Source organism: Larimichthys crocea, chromosome XII (genome assembly GCF_000972845.2).
Source record: "Larimichthys crocea isolate SSNF chromosome XII, L_crocea_2.0, whole genome shotgun sequence".
Classification (NCBI taxonomy): Eukaryota; Metazoa; Chordata; class Actinopteri; family Sciaenidae; genus Larimichthys; species Larimichthys crocea.
In genome coordinates, this window is record NC_040022.1 from 29,630,380 (window position 1) to 29,650,326 (window position 19,947).

Below are 19,947 nucleotides of genomic sequence, written 5' to 3' on the forward strand. Positions count from 1 at the left end.
ACCTTCAGTACTGCTGTAACTGAAACTAAAAAAGATAACACACTGATTATGTTAAAAACCTGATGAACCCTCTGCCCTTATTTCAGTCTGCAGGCTGAATGTCCTTAAAAGCACCATACCCCCTCCTCCCCCTCGCCACCACCCTCTTCCTCTTCGTCACGTTATCGGGCCGCCTTTGCACTTGCCCAAATATAAACTAACTTCTTTGGCAGAGACATTGAAATGGGGTGGAGTCTAACACGTTCAAGAGTTCAGTCCAGGACAGACTGAAGGACAAACAAGCAGGAAGAAGGAGAAAAATTTAAACAACAAGAAAAATAAAAGAATAATAAGGCACGTTGAATATTGCCTGCCTGAAGAACAGTAAGTTTATACCTGATCTTCTTGTATTTTAGTTACAGTAGAATAGCCAACACTCTTGATACAGAGCAACAGTAGTAGGCCAAGCCTGAACTGCATGCTGTATTATATTAGTACTTGTCCTACATAGGTTGTCTGCAGAGAGAAATATGACAGATATCATATGGAAATGACATTATGTTAGAAATGCTGTTGAAATGGCTGTGTAGAGGTTCTGTTGAGTTAGGTCAGTATTTCAACCTTGGTGTGTTGTGTGTTTGGGCTGTGTGTAAAGCTTATGAAGTCAGGTCAGTCAGGCCATTCCAGTTTCTACAAACTACTTTTCTTACGTTAAAATATGCCGCAGTTGTTTTTGTCTCTTTCTCTCTCCACCTCTGCAGATGTCTCTCTCTACAGCTGCCTTGGCCACTCGTCGAGTGCTCGCCGCTGCGTCACACTCAAGCCACGAGGGAGGAGGTCAGTGTGTCTTTACTATCACTGTCAACCAGAAACAACCAACATGCATCAAAGCATCCAGATTCATAGCTTCTACTGCAGACAGACATATGAGCCTTGTGTTGAACATTAACTCAAATGTCTACAGAGTTGGCAGCGGTCCTGCACATTCATGCTCCTTGGCAAATCATCAAGAAGGAAATTTTATTATTATGAAATCTGCAGAGAGAAGCTGCTAGAATGTATTTTTCATGCGTCACTCAGTGCTTTGGTTATGTACTTTCACTGGCTGTTTTTCTACAGCGAGGACCTGGAAGATACTCACCTTTGTGTTGGCCTTACCTGGTGTTGGTGTCTGCATGGCCAACGCCTACATGAAGATGCACGCCCATCCACATCATCAGGAAGAATTTGTGCCGTATCCTCACCTGCGCATCCGCACCAAGGTCAGTCTGCAACACTCTCCTACTTAGCAGGATTTACAATAAAGATATACTACGTGAAAAATATCAATGTTTCTTTGTTGTGTCTCCTTCCAGAAATTTCCCTGGGGCGATGGAAACCACTCTATGTTCCACAACCCTCATACAAACGCTCTGCCTGACGGCTATGAGAGCTCCCATCACTGAGAGGATCAGTCATATTTCCAGTCAGCAGTGTACTTGGCTTAATTATACTGACCGAGGGGGCCAAGCTGCGCCGCTGTCGCGCGGTGCACTTAAACAGGAATAAAACCACTTTGTGCTGTATCACAATGAGTGGCATTTCTTTTGTTTAATTCAGAGTAGTGCTCATTCTAATCAACCCTCAACGCTCATAATCAAGACTGTGGTAATATTTCATGTGGCACAGCAGAATGCACTGTGGTGTCTTTTTATACAATACAAGTCAAGTCCTGCACATACTGGCTTTCAAAGATCCAGAGAAGGCTCGCTGACATTTTATATTTTTCTCATTGTTAAAAACTCTCGTGAAAAGACCAAAACCAACAATGAACTGATCTACTAACCCACATCACTTCAGAAGCCTCCATTGTTGTATAACAACATAAATGAGCCACCGGTGCATGTTCTTTCATTACTCTGAACATAGTTCATCATGCAAGGTGGGAGAGGAAGGAAGAAAGGGAGGAAGGATTGAAAGGGAAGAGAAGAAAGAAAAACAGACCAAGTAAAGATGGAAAGAAAGAAACATGTAAGGAAAAAGAAAGACAGACAGACAGACAGACTCCTCCTGCCTTAAATACTCACTAGACCATCAACACTGTATTATTTCTCTTCTGAAAATAGTTCCCAACAAATGCAGAATTCACCCCTGTCAGAGTAATGTTTGCTAATAACTACTTTTGAAAAATAAGAATTTGATTTTCATGATCCATTTTTAAAGATTTACGTCTGTCTTTGTGGCTGCGAGCCACACGCAAGACATGGAAGCTGGAATAAGAGTTGTTGGTTCTAGTCTTTCATGCAAAATAAGAAAAATCCAGAACATTGCTGTAGAACAGTTTACTGATCACTGTGGCCATTTTTTGGTATCCACACTCCAAAACAAGAAACCAAAAGCAAAGTCATGTTCCAACAATATATTCAGTAGCTTAAATTAATATGGGACAGCTGGAATCTATACACTGTATATCTGCTAACTCATATTATCTCTATGTACAAAATAAACAACTGGCTTCTAGACCGACCCTGATAATTCCAGTACTTCCAGCTAAATGACACTTATCAAATTCATTGCAGACATTTGTTCTGACTGTTTCCCAAAAGAAAAAAAGAAAAAAAAAGAAATCACAATACAAATGTCATTAGAGGTTAATCCAGCAGCAGTAAATTATAATACAATTATGACATGCTGGGATGAGCAGTTATATCAGATTACATCAAAACTAAATAGAAATTTATGCTTCCAGTTTATGAAAATAAATCAACAGTCCGTTCTGATTGTGAAGAAATTCATACAGCATGTTTTTTTCAGGTGTCATGCGGTTGTTGTAACCTGCACTTGCACTTTCCAGACATTTGATATAATGTAATGACAACTTCTCTAGAAGCTTTTAACAAGCCCCAAATCTGACTCTCACTTATTCTCTGTCCTCGGTCACCCATCAATCAATACTTCCCTCCTAGCTTAGCTCAGAGCTACTGTGGCCAGACTTAGTAGATCCTGTTTAAGAGTCTCCGTACAATCAGCTTCTCTAGCAAGTCTGCGAAAGCAACCCTCAGCAAGGGAGGAGGACGAGAGCGGTCGAGGACAGTCCTGGCAGCCCAGCAGCAAAGACAGACAGGCCCGACCCAGTGCTGGGTAGTTGTACCGCTGGGAAAACCAGTATACCTGGGGGAGGAGAGCAGCCAGGGCCCGACCTTCAGCGCGGACTGCTGGGGAAGAAAGGGAGTCCTGAGCTGCTGATTTCAGAAGCTGTACTGAACTTTTCAAGTTCTTTGGTCTCAATCTCAACTTTTCTGGTTCAAGTGATTTGTCCACTACTGATGCACAACTTGATTTGGACACCGGAGTGACACTTTTAATTGTCTTATGGTCGGAAGTCGTATTGAGTCCTCTGGTCGCCTTTTTAACTGTTCCAGTAACGGAGATCTTATTACTGTCAGTCTGCTGTAGGGAGCTGTTTGCCTTCTTCGTCTGTCCTGATACATTTTCTGTTGGCACCTCACAACCAGTCAATTCTAACTCAGACGTTCGATTAGCCAGGTTCTCCTCAGCAGACTCGAGGCTTTCCCGGTTTGTGTTCGATGCAGCAGTTTCAGCGTTGTCCTCTGTGGGAGCTGATGTGGCTTTGGTGGAGCAAGACAGGAGAAGAGACACACAAAGATCCTCCAACTCTCTCTGCAGCTCAGTCACCAAAAATCTGCATGCACCAATCATCATCTCTCCTAAAGCTGTTTTCTGGAAGGCTAGTTCTTCTGTTGGATGTTTTTCAAGGCCCTTAAGGACCAATGTGTCCAACATCTTGCACTGTCCTCTCGTCTCTCCTTCGTCACTTTCCCTTGTTGATTCTGTGTCCTTGGTGAGGCGACACCCATGCAGGTAATGCAGTACTGGCAGCAGCATACCTGTGCTGACATCTTTAATGCGGATGGCTTCTTCTGCATTACCCTGAGCTTCTCCAAATCCGCCTTTCAACAGGGCCCAAAAGTATTCAGAGCTGACCGTAGCCACAGCCTCCCTATTGGCTGGGACCTGAGTCCCGTCGTCCAGCAGCAAGATGAGGTCAAAATTTGAGAGTCCATAAGGACAGATGTCAGCCAGGCGAGGCTTTTTCGAGGGAGGGGGTGAAACTCTGCCAGTTTTAGTGTCCGACTGTGTCGTCACTGAGTTGAGATGTTTTTTGTCAAGGTCAATTTTGATGCCAGCCATCAGAGTGGACAGACAAGCAATCAGGAGGGAGATGTAAAGTGAGTGGAGCTGAGGACTCAGGCCTGAATGTGGTGAAGTAAACCAATCAGAAAGCAGCCTTCCACATTCAGCCGGTTGGTCTTCATCCACGTCGTCGTCATCACAACCAAGCGGCTGCAGAGCCAAGAGCAGTCCCCCGCTGTCCACAAGAAGTTTCTTCAACAGGGACTTGTTGCTGTTGGAGAAAAGGAGGCTTTGTAAAGCTCGTATATGTTTATGATCCTGATTCATCTTTGTAATGGCATCAGTAAACAGGAAACCATTAATGAGAAAATCTTAAATACACCTAGATCAGGGATTGTGGTTGGGTCTGCTGCTGTGCCATGAATTAAAAACATGAACTTTTTTACATCACCTGAACTAAACTGCTGTTAAATTGACAGAAAGGGGTTTTTTTTTTGGGAATGAAGTCATTACACGTACAGCCTGTCATGATTACTGAGCTCACATTAATACAGATCTACTACTCACCTGCTGATTAATGGCAGAGACAGCGCACAGTTCATCTTGTCAGACTCGGAGCCTGACAGCATCACATGGGCAAGAACCCCCGAGCCAAATCCAGACTCACACTGGACGCGCAGATTATTAAGGAGAGCGAGACCTGCAGAGACAGACACACAGTTATAACCTGCTCTTGCAAAATGTTTAATTATATAAAAACTAGATCTTGAATATGATTTAGGTCAAATAATAAAGATCCACTCCTGGTATACTGCTTTGGTATCAGCCCTGATACTTACCTTGTATGTGTGTTTCAAACATTGGTCAGATGTAACTGATCCACATTAAATATTTAAGATTTATTTGTTAATATTTGTTTGTTATTATGAGCAGCTTCACTGTCAGTGACACTGGCTGACATGTTGTCTTACATTAACAAATATACTAATGAAGGTACAAGATATGGGCCAAGTGTAGATCACTGATCATTATCTTACCAAGCTGTTTAACTTTGGCTTTCACTCGCTCCGTCTGCCTCTCCTCCCCCTTGAATCCTCCGCCTCTCTGGCAGAGATGGTGACGAATCAGCGCGACCGAGCCGGTTCGGACCAGCGCTTGCAAACAGTTTGGGTTGCAGCTCAGTCGGCAAAGCATACGGAGGCACCTGCTGCTGGGGTCCTGATGCTGGGTGAGGTAGTAGAGCAAGCCAGACATGACGCCCGAGCTGACCAGAGCAGCACTTGGGTCGGTGGCGTGGGAGAAGCGCGACAGCAGCAGCAGGATGGGCGACTCAGGCGTCCAGGGTTCAGGGTGGTAGGGGTGGTGGTAAGCCATCGTGCGGGGCACAGATGGAGGGGTGTCAAGAGTGACTTTAGTCAAACAAGCTGCTGAATGAGCACGCTGCCTCCTTCTGTGAGGGGATGAGAACTTTGACGGAGAAACTGGTGTTTGGGTTGTTTTAGTGGGAGAGGAGATAGTGGAGGGACTGGCCTGGGTTTGGGGTGTGAGTGCACTGGAAGGTTGAGGACTCGAGGGAGGCAGATCAGTGATTTTTAAAGAGGACGAAGAGGAGACAGGGGAAGGCTGGGCTGCTTTTTTGGAAGAGGAAGAGGCAGTCGGGTTGAACGGAGAAGTGTTTTTAAGAGAGGAAAGGACATCAGGGTTTGGGGAGGAGGTTTGAGGGGATGAAGACGGTGGGATCTGAAGACTGCCCCATTCCCCTTCAACGCCAGAGGAATCCAGCAGGTCCCCCTCTGAAGAAATCAAGCCCTCCGACACCAACCAGGACCTGAAGAGAAAGCATGTAGATGAACAATAGTATATAGAATCCTAAAATAATGAACAGATAAAACAGATAAATATGAAATGGATACCACACCTGAGACTTAAAAAGCTGGATGAACATAGACCTTGCTCCCTTCCAGCTTCCTCCTTCTTGCAGCCTTCAGGAGGAGGAAAGTCAAAGGACTCAAAGCATGACGAGGGCAGGAGCTCAGTGGGAGACATGTTGGAGGAGATGCTCACATCCATCTTCTCAACTGATTGTTCCTCCCCTCTGGTGAGCTCAACTAGTCGAGTAACCAACAGAGGGACCAGCCCTAACTCTTGCAACTGCTCCATAGCAGATTCATCAAAAACAAAGTCTACACAGGCCAAGATGGCTAGTCTGGACAGGGGATGACTCTGATGGGCAGCCAAAAAGCCTATTAGCACTTCCAGTCCACCACTCTCCTTCACCTTGGCACGATTGACTGCCTCCTTGCAGCACAAGCACAGCGCCTTGAGGAAGACTCCGGATTTCAGTGGGTCCCTCTTGACTTCCTCAGTGAACTTCTGAATGACCCCCAGTGACCCCACAAGAGGGCGCATGCAGCCTTGGGAGCACATGTTGGCCAGAGTTTTCAGCGCCAGTTCCTCAAAAGGTTTACCAGACTCCCCGGATGCCATGACACCGAGCTGAGCGAGGACTCCAGAACGGGACACCTCCCTGGCACATTCGACACCACAGCCCCGGGTGAGCTCGTGGAGGGTCCTGAGGGCCGCCCGCCTCAGGCCGAGGGGATATTCTGGAGCGATGAGAGGGGCGAGAGCAGATAAGGTCCCTTGGGTGAGCAGGGACAGACGGTTAGAGGGCGTATCTGAGAGGTAGAGGAGAGCCCGGGCAGCCGACTGAGCGCATTCTAGTTTAGGGCAGGTGTCTTTGGGCGGAGCACCAGTGGGGGAGGATGGGCCAGAAGAAAGAGACACACAAAGGAGGAGAAGAGGAACACCACCTGTTAGAAAGAGAGAGAGAATGGTTTTAACCTGAGGACACAAAAACCTTTTACAGATTATTAACAGTTTTTTCATTAAGTGAAAAGATATTTCATATTGTGACATCACATCTGGACCTTTGACATGTTTCTGTAACATGATGCTTCTTCCATCCACTGATAATCAAAGGCTGAACGGTAATAATGAATAACTGGATGTTCACAATTTCCTAGAATCCAAAGTGACATTATGAACAGACCAAAATTCAAATATATTTACTTTAAGTCTCACATTTAAAAAACTGGAACCGTTTATATGTTTGGTATTTTGGCTAGAAAAATAACTCAATTAACCAATTAACTGTTGCAGCTGTGCCCAGATTGGTTACTTGGCTCTTCTTATACTGACCTCATAATATTATAAGAATAAAATAAGTCACTTCCCTGTAAAAACAGACATTTTCTCTGTCTCCTGAGCTTCTTAAATTCCAGTAAATATAAATAAACTTTACCACAAATAAACTTGTCCATTAGACCAAACATGATTATTATTTCAAACCAACAGATAATCAATATTATAACAATTATTGTGCTGCAGTGACGCTGCGAGACATTTCAGACTTACCAGCAGAGTGGATGAGTGCAGAGCTCTCTGGATCCATGGCCAAGTTTCCCAGTGCACGGGCTGCTCGGTTCTGGACGGTCTCCAGGGCCACATTTCTCTTCAGGATCTCCACTAAGACAGTCAGTCAGAGTTTTTTCAATATTAATTGTGAACTTACCGATTTTTTAAGTTTTCACAGCTGATGTTGCAAAACCCAAGTTTAAAAAGTCCTCATCCAAAGATAAAGAATCTATAAGAATATAACTTACCTACAATATTTATTCCATCAAGCTTACGGACCTGTAGCAGAAGACATTTTAAATGTGAGCACTTTTAATGGGTAGTTTAACAAGAGTGTTCAATATCTTCTGTGTTATTTCCTTTATCTCACCTCTATACGCGTCTCCAGCTCAGTGCAGCAGTTTGCCAGGATGCTCAGAGCCAGGTCCAGGGTTTTCCTTGAGCAATCTGGGTGCTTGAGTAGGTCCAACAGGGGCTGGAGACCACCTTGAGTTCTGAATCTGGTGATGCCAGCCTTGTCTCCTTTGATGTGCTGCGTCCGGATAGCAACCAGGGCTCGCCACTGAGAAGCTCTGGACCTCTTGTCCAAATCTCTGCCACCGCCTGAGTCCACCTTACCATGCCCATTATGTTCAGCCCCTGATCCAGGTCTGGAGAGGTGAGCCAAGCACCAGGTCAAAGAAGACTCTGGTGATGATGGGTGCCCTTCTCTGGAGGATGTCCGAGATTGTTTCCATTCACCTTGCACAGGTGAAGCAGCCATGGTCCCTCTGCCTGCCAGGCTACGGGTTCAACTGTCTGAATGTTGTCCTTTCAGTTCAGACAGATGTCACACACAGTGTGGAGCATCACTGCACGCTTCCAGTGCAATACTAAGAAATTAAACATGTCCTTTTTACTTTAAATTGTTACTCAGCTGGTGAAGATGTACTTACTCTTCATGTTTTTTTCAAAGTTTCCGCAAAAAACAACAAGTCAGGCGTGGACAGAAAACTACAGATACCATGAAATAGGAAAGTTGTACCACCTGACGCCGCGGTCGCTGATGGGAGATGGAGTTCCAACAGCTTCGGTCCACTCCCTTAAAAACAGGCCTACATCGTGAGAAGGCCGAACAAGCGTTATTCTACGCAGTGGACGTGTATTTGCTCAACGTGACGTATATTTGCACATCAAATGACGAGTTAAAGCTCTATTTGAACAGTGTCTTTTTACCACTGGACGAATAATTTTTGTGAAACAAAATGCAATCGCCTGTGTTAGCCGCTAACGCCATCTTTAGCCGAACAACAAAACAGGGGCGGTCGAGGGAGGGTGCAGGGAACGAAGAGGTGGGTCGGTTAGGTATGTGCTGGGAGTTGTAGTTCGAACGTCGCCGCCTTTCACTTCCCCTTAGCGTGTTTCCTCTCTTGAAAAAACTACATTCCCCGTGACATTGAGAAAGAGCGGCTTGATTTGAGTAAGTCGCAGCGTTTAGGGATTGTAGTTCACTTGAACTCGAAAGCCTCTTCGTAGCCACCGAAATGGACTACATTTCCCGAGCTGCGAAGCGACGTTGTTATAGTCATCGTTTTACTCGATGCGAGAAAGTGCATCGGTGCCTCAAAGAGGTTGTTAAACTCCACGCTAATTAAAAAACAACAACAACTCTGCTTGGAATTGTAATGGTTTAACGAAATGGAGGTGATCGAGACGATTGTGATTCAAAGCGCTGACGTGGACGGGAAGGAGACGGTCGTGTCCGGTGTGGACGCCGATAAAAGCAAAGCAGGTTAGTAAACAGTCTGAAGTTAAACAGTCATCGCATGAAGCGAGGAGGGCCTGGTGAGTGCGCAGCCACTGCCTGTGCTGTGATTACCGTCATAAAGCGTGGTTCATATAATAGCATGTGTCATCAGGTAACTTATGACGTCAAATAGGTTTGTGTTGCAGTCAGACAAGCTGCCAAACAAAATGAAACAGTAAAGAGGTCCAGTGCAAGCTCATATAATTAGATAATATGATATCAAATCACACAGTGCACCTTTTGTTTTCCTCTCTATAGAGTTTATATGGACACTGCAGGCTACATGGCACCTCGTCAACGTCCGGCTTGAAATGGATCAGGCTTTCGACCAGCCAGTATGCAAGAAGAAGAAACTTTGGGAGATGGTGGCGGAGAAAGTGAACGCCAAGCTGAGGGAGTCAGAGGTCACTGATGTCACCGTGAAGGCATACGAGTGTGACCTCAAGTGGAGGAACATGCTGGCCACTTACAGGAAGAACAGTGAGAGGGCGAAGAGGCTCGGGGCGGCCAGTGTCCACTGGGAGTTCTTCAAGGCCATGCACGAGGTCCTGGGTAAGAGCAGAGAGGAGATCGAAGCCCAGCGAAGGGCTAAGCTCAGCGGGACGAGAGTGGGCAAAGCCATAGCCAGCAAGAAGTTTACCCCTATCCTCCCTACACCTCCTGCTACAGCTGCTCCCTGCTCCGCCCGGCCTCCACAGGACGTCCTACAGCTGTACATGGAGCTGCAAGAGAGGAAGATGAACATGTGGGCCCAGCAGAAAGCTCTGGAGGAGAGGAAGATAGAGGCCATTAACAACCTGGCCCAGGCCATCTCTAGCCTGGCTCAGAAGAACAGCACAGTGATACCAAAAGATGGACATTAGGTCAGGAGAGGCTTCTTACCAAAAACTTTTATCATGCTGCAGGAGGAGTGTTTGAGTTTGTCATATATGTTTTTAGATTTGGTCAGTTTGGCACACGGTTAGAGTTTTAAGAACAGTTTGAATTCTGTAGAGGTGCCAGCTTTTGTTTGTACTATAAGCAGACTTCACACGCCTGTCCCAATGTATCTAATCATCTATTATTTTTATATCTAAATAGAAGAGTGAATTATGATTGGCTGATGTGGGAGTGTAAGAAAACAAAAAAAAAAAGACTCATAAATAAGATTAATACAGACATCCTCCCTACCAATTATTAATATCAACAGCCTATGCAAGAGTATTATTTTTTTACAAGCTGATGATTATGATCATTTGTCAAGAGAAGTCACAGAAAGACTAAAACTTCATATTTTTCAGTAAAAACAAACACATTTATACCAATAATTATTATTCCAATAACAGTATTCACAGGCACGCTTGAACTGTAAATGTATTAATAATGCACACTTTCTGTTGTTGTTGTCACACAGTACAGTATTAACAACTTCACCATATAATGTGTTTCATAAACAAACCTGCAATAAATATAAATATTACCTTTGTGAATGTTTTGTCCACCCACACTTGCAGATTTGGCGGTGGACAGAATATTAGAAACACTATTTGTTTGTTTTATTGTTTTTTTTGTTTGTTTTTTTTTTACAGATCTGTTGTTTGTGTTTATCTATTCTGAAAGTTGAAATGCCATCCAGTGGTCTCAGTGTGGAACTGCAACACTATGTATTAGAGTTTTAATACCAGTATAATCAATATTAATGTCTATACACAACTCATTATTAGTGATTATTACAGATGACAGCGACAGCAATATTGGTACCGTGTAAAGGAGTTCAGTTTATCAGTTTAACTTGGTAATGTTCATGAATAGCATACACACTCTCGTTACTTTCATAATAAATTTGAGTGATCAAACAGAAACATTTAATATTCTTTACTTTCTTTACTTATTCAGCCTTTTCTGGAAAATTGTCACATGTTCGTTTTGGCCACCCAAAGTTTCCAAGAGCCTGAAAAGAATCTCACTTGTCAATAATCCCCTTTCAGTGAATATTATCATTTCATTTATTTTTTATATCTCTTAAAAATAAAATCGGATGAAACTGCAGTAACACAGTAAAAATGTAAATTTAATCATTTGACTGCTGATTCACACAATGTAAATGCTTTTCCCTTATTTGTGTTAGGTGTGCAGACAGACCCAGACAAGAGATATTCTGTTAAAATAAACCTTTATATGACAGAACTCTTCATTTACATCTATAAACACAAGTTTTCCATCAGGTCTCGTCGCATCACGTGCTCCCAGAGTTAAAGCTTTTAAACAACAAATCTGAGATGGCGTCACGTCTTTGTAAACCTTCATCGTCCACCTCTCCCTCCTCATCCTGGGTTATGGCTTCCTCTTTCTCAACTTGTCCTTGAACGACTTGTCCCATGTCCAAAAACACATTGTGCAACACGCAGGCAGTCAGCACAACAGCTCTGGCTCGATCATAGTTTCCAATATCCAGATACCTGAGCCTTTGAAATCTCGCTCTCAGGTTGGCAATAGCCTGATCCAGCATGTGAAAATGCTCTTCCAGCATCTTGTTGAAGAGCTCCTCTCGAGGTCCGTGACTCCCTGAGTATGGAGTTAAAATCTGAGCAGTGAGCGGGTAGCCGGCTCTGGCCACGAGGCAGGAGCCGGAGGGCATCAGTTCAGGATGCTGTTTGAGTTTGTCTCTCAGGGCGCTGCCTCTGTCCACGTCAGATCCTTTACTGATTCTGCAGTGTAGGAACCGGCCCTTGTGGTCGCATATGAGCTGTAGGTTTAGCCAGGAGTCAGGGTGGGCCTCCTTCTTCATCCGTTTCACCTCAGGCACTGTGCTCTCCACATTATGTTTCCCTATTGGCAGGCGGATAGGGATGCGGGTGTGTCCCAACACTCCCAGGACATGAGGAATACCTTGCCGCTCCTCCTGTTCCTTCTCTGGACAGCAAAATGGAACAAGGGCCTCTACAGCGTCTGTGCCTGGAGAACAGAGAAATATCATTTTCAAGACCTTTTTTTTTTTGCACTCAAATCAATGACAACATTGCACTGATCATTAAGCAAATCTACTACAAACAATACTAAAAATCAACCCACCAGCTGGCCATCTGATTAGCGTCTCTTCCAACATGTTGATGCGCTCGCAGAAGGAAAAGAAGATCCTGTGGATGTTTCCTTTCTCCAGGTGGAAGCGGCGAGACACAGAGCGGTAGCTGACACGCTCAGTGAGCAGGGTGAGGGACAGCAGGACGGTGTGGGAAAGGGATAAGCGAGCCCGTCCGGCCATTCGAGCCCTGGATTTGGAGCTTTGAAGCAGGTCTGCGATGTGCTGACGAGAGGGGGGGAAAAATCATGTCAGATGGAGTACATCTCAAAGATTAGACAGCAGGTTGGATTATTTATTCAGAACAAAGGGCAGCTAGAAAACATTAAACAAGGCTGAAACATTTGGCACAAAAAGTTCTTTATTATTATTATTATTATTATTATTATTATTATTATTCAAATGTGTGGGTGTACATATTATGTATGTACGCTTTATTTTTTTATCTATTAGTTAACAGGAAAGTGACCATATTAGATCATGATATAAATATATATATATATTTTTTTATTTATATAGTTCTGCGGCCTGCACTGGGACTGCACTGTTGCTAAGCAACATAAAAACACTTCCTGTTATCTCATATCTCACTGTTGCTTGTTTTATTTTTATTTTACTGTTACTGGTTCTATTTAACTGTTATTTATTTAAAAAAAACTAAACTATCTCATATCTCAATGTTATTTTTATTTTTTACTGTTACTGTCACTGGTTCTATTTAACTGCTATTTATACATAAATGTATATATTGTTTAAAATAGGATATTCTATAGGGTATATTGTTAAAGTTTTGTTTTCTTGTTACCGTTTTCTTGCTATCACCGTTTGGGAGCTGCGATAATAAAAAAAACAACAAAAAAACAATTTCCCTACGGGGATTAATAAAGTACTTCTGATTCTGATTCTATATTAATATACATTAAGCTCGCTTACATGTTACCACAGGCCAGACACGAGACTCTGATAACATTTGCTTTAGTAAAATTAAACTTTTATTTCAGTGTGAAATCTCCCATTAAACTGAGTCTGGCTGAGGAGACATGTCTTGTTGTGATACCTTGACTGCAGCAGTGTCCTCTCCGGGCTCTGCCGTCTCCTCCTCTGGGGGGCTGGGTGTTGCAGTCAGTGACACGTGTGTCTGCAGGTGAGCTGGCCCCTGCTGCAGGTGAGCTGGCCCCTGCTGCAGGTGAGCTGGCCCCTGCAGCAGCTGCACACACGCAGCAGGAGGCTGAGCTCGGAGCTTCTCCATCAGCTCCGCTTCTAGCATCTCCTCCACCGCCTGGTCCAGCCGCTGCTCCAGCTCGCCCGGGGACAGCGGCTGCCACTCCCGCTCCACCATGTCCAGCACGGCTCTGCCCGCCGATAAGACACACTCACTGACGTCCATTTGTACCGGATGGATCGTCTGTGTTCAGGCCGGACTCACCCCTCACCTGTTCACACGTGGACAGAAACTGGAGCTACATGCTAAGCTACTTTGCTAGCTCAGTTATGCTGCCTTCAAGTGCCGTAGGAAAATTCAAAGAGAGGTCAGAGCTGTGAACGCAGCTCAGCTTTACACCTGCAAAGTGTTATTGTTACATTCAGAGATGTAGAGTAACGAAGTGGAACTACTTAAGTACTGTACTTAAGTACTAAAATGCAGTATCTGTACTTTTTTGGAGTATTTTTTTTTCCCAACTTCCACTTTTACTGAACTACATATATTTGATGAATTTAATACTTTTACTCGGATACATTTTTCATGTGCTGAATCGTTACTCGTTACTATTGTAGCGTCCAGCCGGACACGTGATGAATGACAAGGCGAAATTCAACAAACTGCATTTATTGCTGAACGGTTTGGTGACAGGACTCGGTGACTGTCGGCCGGAACCACGCCAAAAAACCAACATAACAGTCCCGGTGTCCCACATCAACCTCGCTCGTGCGCCGTACGTCATACACCTGACGCACCCAGGTGCGCTCTCTCACCTGTTCCCCCGCCCCCTCGCTCTCGCATTCATTCAGACGCATTCACAGACCATGGGAAATCACAGAACTCTACCATGAACATTGTAACACTGTAACATTAGAAGTTGTGCCTTAATAAATATTTGAAATAATATAAACAAAAGCACTTGTACTTTTACTTGTACTTTCAGTACTTAAGTAGCAGTTTTTTTTTACATACTTCTACTTGCAATACTTAAGTACAAAACATTTTGAATACTTTAGTACTTTCACTTAAGTATGGTGTTTAAAGAACACTTCAACTTCTACTCAAGTCAGTTTTTTGAAAAAGCACTTGTACTTCTACTCCACTCCTTTACCCCAGTACTTTATACATCTCTGGTTACATTTAATTTGATCAACTGATAGACGATGGGCAGCTGATATCACGATTGATAAAGAAAGGCAAAATAAAAAATAAAAACAAAACAATAATCTTCCCGATTGAACTTCTTCTTGAGATTTCTTTTTTGTTCAGCAGCACTAAAAATGTGAAAATCTAGATCATTAATGAAAAATGTGTTGTATTAAAAATACAGGTATCTGGAACCTATCTATCTCTGCTCTAAACTCGTATCAAACGGAACAGTTGGCAGCCTTTGTTACTATAATATAACTAAGGTATCCACTTCCCACTTTCCAAAAAACAACAACACTTTAATCTAGCACAAAGGACTCCACAAAAGGACATGTGGTCAGCTGGGAAAGAGGAGAATGAGGAAGTGCTGGTTATCCACCTGACAGGCTAGGGCCTGGCATCACTCCACCAATCATCTCCCGGGGATGGCACATCTCTATCTACATATGAAAATTACAAACAAACACACAGCAGACTACAAAAAATATGACCACAGTCATAACATATGCTTTACACACATTTTGCAATTCAAACTGGCGCTTTTTTTTAAGTGTACTGAACACGGTTCTCTGCATAAGACACAACAATCTGACATAAAGTCACGTTTGCAATTTCAAAACACTGGCATTTAAAATGACTCTACATGAGCTCATTGGCCACTATATGTGCCAACAGGTGTTATGTAATTATTAACACTTCAGTCAGGAAGAAAGCAATAAAAGAGAACAGGTGAGCATATTTTAGCTCACTCCAATGTAAATATATCTGCTGTGCATATGCTGCACTGACTTGTTTGGTGAAAAATAAAAAATAAATAAATATTTCAATAGCACGTGTGTGTATCAGCAAATATTTCTGTGCATGTGAACAATCTGAAGAATCCTCCCCTGTTTGAACTATGTTAGTATTATGGCAAAGCACACTAAAGATAAGAGTGCTTTTCATTCTGCCAAACAATGTGTAAAAAAATCCGTAATACGAATGAAGTGTGTGTCATCTGGTGCAAAGGTTTGATTTTGGTTGCACTGCTTGATTTTGCGGGATATATGAGGTATTTTGCAGTTTGGGGCTTGATTTTGCGGGATATATGAGGTATTTTGCAGTTTGGGTGTGTGGTGTTTTGATAAAACCAACCTAGTTTGCAAAATTGATGATGAGCATTAGATCCTCCCTTCTCACACACACACACACACACACACACACACACACACACACACACACACACACACAAACACACACAGACACACCTTCCTGTGACATTGATATTCAGGTTAAGACAGCTGGTTTACTTGGTTGGACCATAGTTAGATTGCCAAACTTGACACAGTGAAACTGATCGGATAATAAAAGTCTAAAAATGCAGAGGTAGGTTAAAGCTTTAATTTTTTTTTAGTTTGTTTGTTTTTTAATTTGGACAGATATCTGTGAAACTAAAACATAAAAAAAGAAGAAGTCTGGGTTTTCTATAGTTTTGCATTGTGTTGGTTTACATTTTCCCATTGTCAGTAATCTGTATGATACACTTCCTCCATGTTTTCATAGCTGTTATCAAATGGTATTTATGTGGGGTAAATTTTAATATCTTAGATTATTTGTATGCAAAAAAATAAATCCCACTTCCGGTCCTGATTCTAGATGCCTATGCAATTTTGATATAGCTGTTATGCGTCTCATATTGTCAGTCTAATACATAAACTCTCCAACAACGATGTGCAATCTACAACTCCTTTATTTTATAGTCAACATATCAAGCTCACGCACATTCACAGTATTGTGTGTTGTTTTTAAAGCTGTGTACAGTAAGATCTAGTTCCCCTCTACTTATGTACAAACAATAAGGAAATAAGAATCAACATTTATTCTGTGCCCCTATATCAATCCTAAATTTGTCTAATGACAGTTGCTGTATGCACATTACTATATGATAGATACATATTAGATTAGATTTGATTATAAGTCATTTTTCAGAGAAGGGTCACTGGTAATATAATTTACAGTCTGATAGTTTGATAACACTAAAACATCCACAACAATTAAAAACATTGTAAACACTGTACATTAGTGCAAAAACATAAAATTCTGTCTGCGCTCTGAATCCTTCTTCTCTGTCCAGCGTCTACATTTTTCCTAGTTTTCAAAGTGTTCAGTGGATAATTAGAATTTTAATTTACTGGATGACAGAGATTAATTTACAAACAATGTTGTTTTGTGTTACAGAAGCTTACAGACAGCTTTATACCGCTACGCAGAGGATACCCTCAAATGCTTTGACACAGTGAAAGACTTCTGTGAGAAGATCTCGACATGGACAGATGCAAGGAAGACAGAGTTGAATAAGATGAGGGAAATCAAAGACAGGGCTGATAAAATGAATTTCAGCTATGTTACCCAGTCAAAGGGCAAACCTAAGGCTTTGTGGGAATATGTGAAGTGCAAGTTGACCCTAAAACTTGCCAGCAGCCAGCGTGCAGAGCTGCAGAAGGATCTGGCTGCTGTGCTGGAGGACACTCTGAGAGGGCTGAAGCATCTCGAGCGCTTCCTGGATGCAGTGGAGAAGCTGGCGGTCACCTCAGTTCATGTGTTCACGGAGGAGAACCAGGTGTTACATCTGCCCAAAGGAATCAGCCCTGAACAGGTTCAGGTCGTCATTGCTGCCGCACGACTGATCTGCCCTCTCCTCCTCGTGTTTAAAAGAGATGCAAGTGTCTTCTTCCTTCCCAGACTTCAGAATGTGGAAGTGCTGTCATATCAGCTGGACAAATACATTCAGACCACCCAGAAGATCTGTGACACGTTGGAGAAAAGGTATTTAGGTCTTAAAATAAAATAATATAATAAATCTAATAAAAAACAGAAAGAAAATGTAATTTAAGGAAATTGTAAATATTTTTTTTCTTTAAGCAGAAAATGCCATGGTGCTTTACTAGAAAGAAATTATCAAATGAAATTGATTGTTCCCTTTTCAGTCAGCGGCCCCTGATGACTAGAGAAACTCTGGTGGACCTCGGCGTGGATTTGTCTGAAGATGACATGCAAAAGATTGTTTGTCACTGTAATGAACATTTAGCAATCAGGTGGGTATTACCTCTGTATATATATATATATGTGTGTGTGTATGTTATACACTCAGGTGCTTTTCATACAAGCTATTATAGGAGATTGTTTCCCTTTTTGTCCAAAGAATGACCACAACAATTGTGGTAGAACTCAGTGAGGATTTATCTGAAGAAGATGCACAGAGGATGCTTTGTCACATGAAGGTGCTTCATGAACTCAGGTAAGTGTGAGGGGGGTCGTCGTGAGGAGAAAAAGGGGAAATTTGCAGTAATTGGTGTCATAACTTTATTAAAACTGACTGAATAAATCATTTGAGAGACTGAACTTGAAAATATCCAAATCTCTATACTCTCAGTTTATAAATCCATGTCCACCCAATATAAACTGTGTGCTTGAATTCATAATCTGTGCACATATGGGCACACTGGACGAGTAACCAGCTACAGTAGGCCTACATGGCTTTTGGCCAGAATAGTAAATGCATAAGAAAATTTAATAATAATTTTATAAATGTTGTCCTTCGAGTGTATGTAAACTAGGTGGACAAAATATTAGAAACACATCAGTCCAGTTCAAAACAATTATAAACTTCTAGTATTTAACACACTTCAATGTGAATTTAACAATAAAAATATCCAGAAGACATCATAAGTACCTCATTTAAATGCACAGAATCATATTTTTGGATGGTTATAAATAAACCAACATTAAATATCTAATGCTCTGTGGATTATACACAGTAATCATATAAAATGAGAAGGTAATAAAAACAATGAGCTAAAAGAGGGTAAAATCTCCAAAGCAGAGATCCCTTTCACATTACACATAATAATCTAATAAACTGTTCATATCAAAGCATTGATTAGTGAAGCTTCTTTTTCAGGATGGACCAACACTTCCGGATGGTGTCCCTGTTTCAGGAAACTTCCTGTTCTGACTTCATCGGTGAGTTCAACAAGCGTCAACCCAGGATGCTGCAGTTTCTAAATGACCTGGAGGGCAGTGCTGTTCAGCTGGATCGGATGAATAAGGGGGCAAAGATTTCGAGTGTGGCAGGCAGCTCAGTGGGGGCAAGTGGAGGCGTGCTTTCCATTGTTGGTTTGGCATTAATTCCTGTAACAGCTGGAGCATCTCTAGCTCTGATAATCACCGGGGCAGCTCTGGGGATCGCCAGTGGAGTGAACAGTGGTGTCACCACCGCCACAGAGATTTTCATGAACCGTAAACATCAAAAGAAAGCCAGTGAAACCTTCCAGAGCTTCACGGAGGATGTACAGAGTCTCCAGGATTGTCTGGATGAGGTGATGAGTCAAGCAGACATCAACATGGAGGCAAGTGAGATAGATGTGGCTGTGGGAGTAGGCAAAGTGCTTCAGAAGGTTGGCAGTGTTGGAAAATGTATTGATTCAGTTGTTGATGGTGCCTCTGCTTTTAAGATATTTAAAACTGAAGAGGTGATTGCTAGTGCTGGAAAGGTGGTGGCCCAGGAAGGTAAAGCATTACGTAACGCGCCCAGGGTGGCCGCAGACATCCCAGATATCGGTCAGGCAGCAGTCAAAGGCCCTCTTGCCCTCTCCAAGTCAGCCAGAGCAGGTTTCATTGCAGTCAATGCTCTTTTCCTCGGCATGGATATCTTCTTTATCTGTAAAGACAGCATCAGTCTGTCCAAAGGCAGCGAGACTGAAGTCTCAGAGTTCATCAGAGCCAGGTCTGCACTCTGGAAATCAGAGATGGACTCATGGCAGAAGATCTGTGATTCCCTGCGAGAAGGTCTGCTGACATCAGAGAAACACCAAGCTGTCCTGGACAAGCCATTTTATTTACTTTCTTCATAGATGCCGTTTGATGCCATGATGCAAATGTTAATGGTGTCTACCGTTTCCTCCTCACTTCAGTGAATGACGGGTAGCTGTCATTCATTCATGTCGGCAGATGTCACTCACTGCATGACAGCCCAAAGATGATTTTGATTTCCCCACAAACAAAAAGTCACAGTTTCCCTATCATGGTAGCTTAATTTTGCTTATAACCTATAAAAGCTTCTGTTTTTTTCAATCATAATCATAATCACGTGCTTCACGAAACAAATGAGGGTGGTGGCCTGTCTACAAATAAAGACAGGTACTTTTCATTTTTTCCAAAATATATTGAGGCTGAACTCGCAGC

At 42.7% G+C, this 19,947-nt stretch overlaps 5 protein-coding genes across 5 annotated transcripts; 3 read left to right on the forward strand and 2 right to left on the reverse strand.

The window, feature by feature from the left end:
* Positions 1-203: 203 nt before the first annotated feature.
* cox6a2 (cytochrome c oxidase subunit 6A2) lies at positions 204-1,550 on the forward strand. Its single transcript, XM_010750162.3, has 4 exons — positions 204-363; positions 741-816; positions 1,099-1,241; positions 1,335-1,550. The coding sequence occupies exons 2-4, from the start codon at positions 741-743 to the stop codon at positions 1,422-1,424; spliced, it is 309 nt and encodes a 102-aa protein (XP_010748464.1). The 5' UTR covers positions 204-363; the 3' UTR covers positions 1,425-1,550.
* A 738-nt stretch (positions 1,551-2,288) lies between these two features.
* armc5 (armadillo repeat containing 5) lies at positions 2,289-8,326 on the reverse strand. Its single transcript, XM_010750177.3, has 7 exons — positions 7,901-8,326; positions 7,779-7,809; positions 7,531-7,641; positions 6,032-6,926; positions 5,151-5,941; positions 4,681-4,813; positions 2,289-4,384 (listed from the first exon to the last, which is right to left on the reverse strand). Exons 1-7 carry the CDS (start codon positions 8,291-8,293, stop codon positions 2,926-2,928), a joined length of 3,813 nt encoding a protein of 1,270 aa, XP_010748479.2. The 5' UTR covers positions 8,294-8,326; the 3' UTR covers positions 2,289-2,925.
* An 835-nt stretch (positions 8,327-9,161) lies between these two features.
* si:dkey-66i24.7 (hypothetical protein) lies at positions 9,162-10,629 on the forward strand. Its single transcript, XM_010750164.3, has 2 exons — positions 9,162-9,301; positions 9,575-10,629. Exons 1-2 carry the CDS (start codon positions 9,208-9,210, stop codon positions 10,177-10,179), a joined length of 699 nt encoding a protein of 232 aa, XP_010748466.1. The 5' UTR covers positions 9,162-9,207; the 3' UTR covers positions 10,180-10,629.
* Positions 10,630-11,451: 822 nt separating this feature from the next.
* LOC104934488 (uncharacterized) lies at positions 11,452-14,246 on the reverse strand. Its single transcript, XM_010750165.3, has 4 exons — positions 14,196-14,246; positions 13,432-13,807; positions 12,368-12,599; positions 11,452-12,250 (listed from the first exon to the last, which is right to left on the reverse strand). Exons 2-4 carry the CDS (start codon positions 13,759-13,761, stop codon positions 11,532-11,534), a joined length of 1,281 nt encoding a protein of 426 aa, XP_010748467.3. The 5' UTR covers positions 13,762-13,807; positions 14,196-14,246; the 3' UTR covers positions 11,452-11,531.
* A 1,835-nt stretch (positions 14,247-16,081) lies between these two features.
* Positions 16,082-19,697, forward strand: LOC104934498 (uncharacterized). The gene is given in 4 exon segments (XM_027285056.1): positions 16,082-16,089; positions 16,942-17,587; positions 17,656-17,798; positions 18,665-19,697. Coding segments are annotated over 4 exon segments (1,749 nt in total). The 3' UTR covers positions 19,617-19,697.
* Positions 19,698-19,947: the final 250 nt, after the last annotated feature.

Coding starts and splice junctions, on each gene's coding strand:
- cox6a2 (XM_010750162.3), top strand. CDS start 741: ATGTCTCTCTCTACAGCTGCCTTGGCCACTCGTCGAGTGCTCGCCGCT. Junction 817..1,098: donor CTCAAGCCACGAGGGAGGAG/GTCAGTGTGTCT, acceptor GTTTTTCTACAG/CGAGGACCTGGAAGATACTC. Junction 1,242..1,334: donor ACCTGCGCATCCGCACCAAG/GTCAGTCTGCAA, acceptor GTCTCCTTCCAG/AAATTTCCCTGGGGCGATGG.
- armc5 (XM_010750177.3), bottom strand. CDS start 8,293: ATGGCTGCTTCACCTGTGCAAGGTGAATGGAAACAATCTCGGACATCC. Junction 4,814..5,150: donor AGCCAAAGTTAAACAGCTTG/GTAAGATAATGA, acceptor CTGTCTCTGCAG/GTCTCGCTCTCCTTAATAAT. Junction 4,385..4,680: donor TCTCTGCCATTAATCAGCAG/GTGAGTAGTAGA, acceptor TTTCTCCAACAG/CAACAAGTCCCTGTTGAAGA.
- si:dkey-66i24.7 (XM_010750164.3), top strand. CDS start 9,208: ATGGAGGTGATCGAGACGATTGTGATTCAAAGCGCTGACGTGGACGGG. Junction 9,302..9,574: donor CGCCGATAAAAGCAAAGCAG/GTTAGTAAACAG, acceptor TCCTCTCTATAG/AGTTTATATGGACACTGCAG.
- LOC104934488 (XM_010750165.3), bottom strand. CDS start 13,761: ATGGACGTCAGTGAGTGTGTCTTATCGGCGGGCAGAGCCGTGCTGGAC. Junction 12,600..13,431: donor AGGACACTGCTGCAGTCAAG/GTATCACAACAA, acceptor CCCTCTCGTCAG/CACATCGCAGACCTGCTTCA. Junction 12,251..12,367: donor GCTAATCAGATGGCCAGCTG/GTGGGTTGATTT, acceptor TCTGTTCTCCAG/GCACAGACGCTGTAGAGGCC.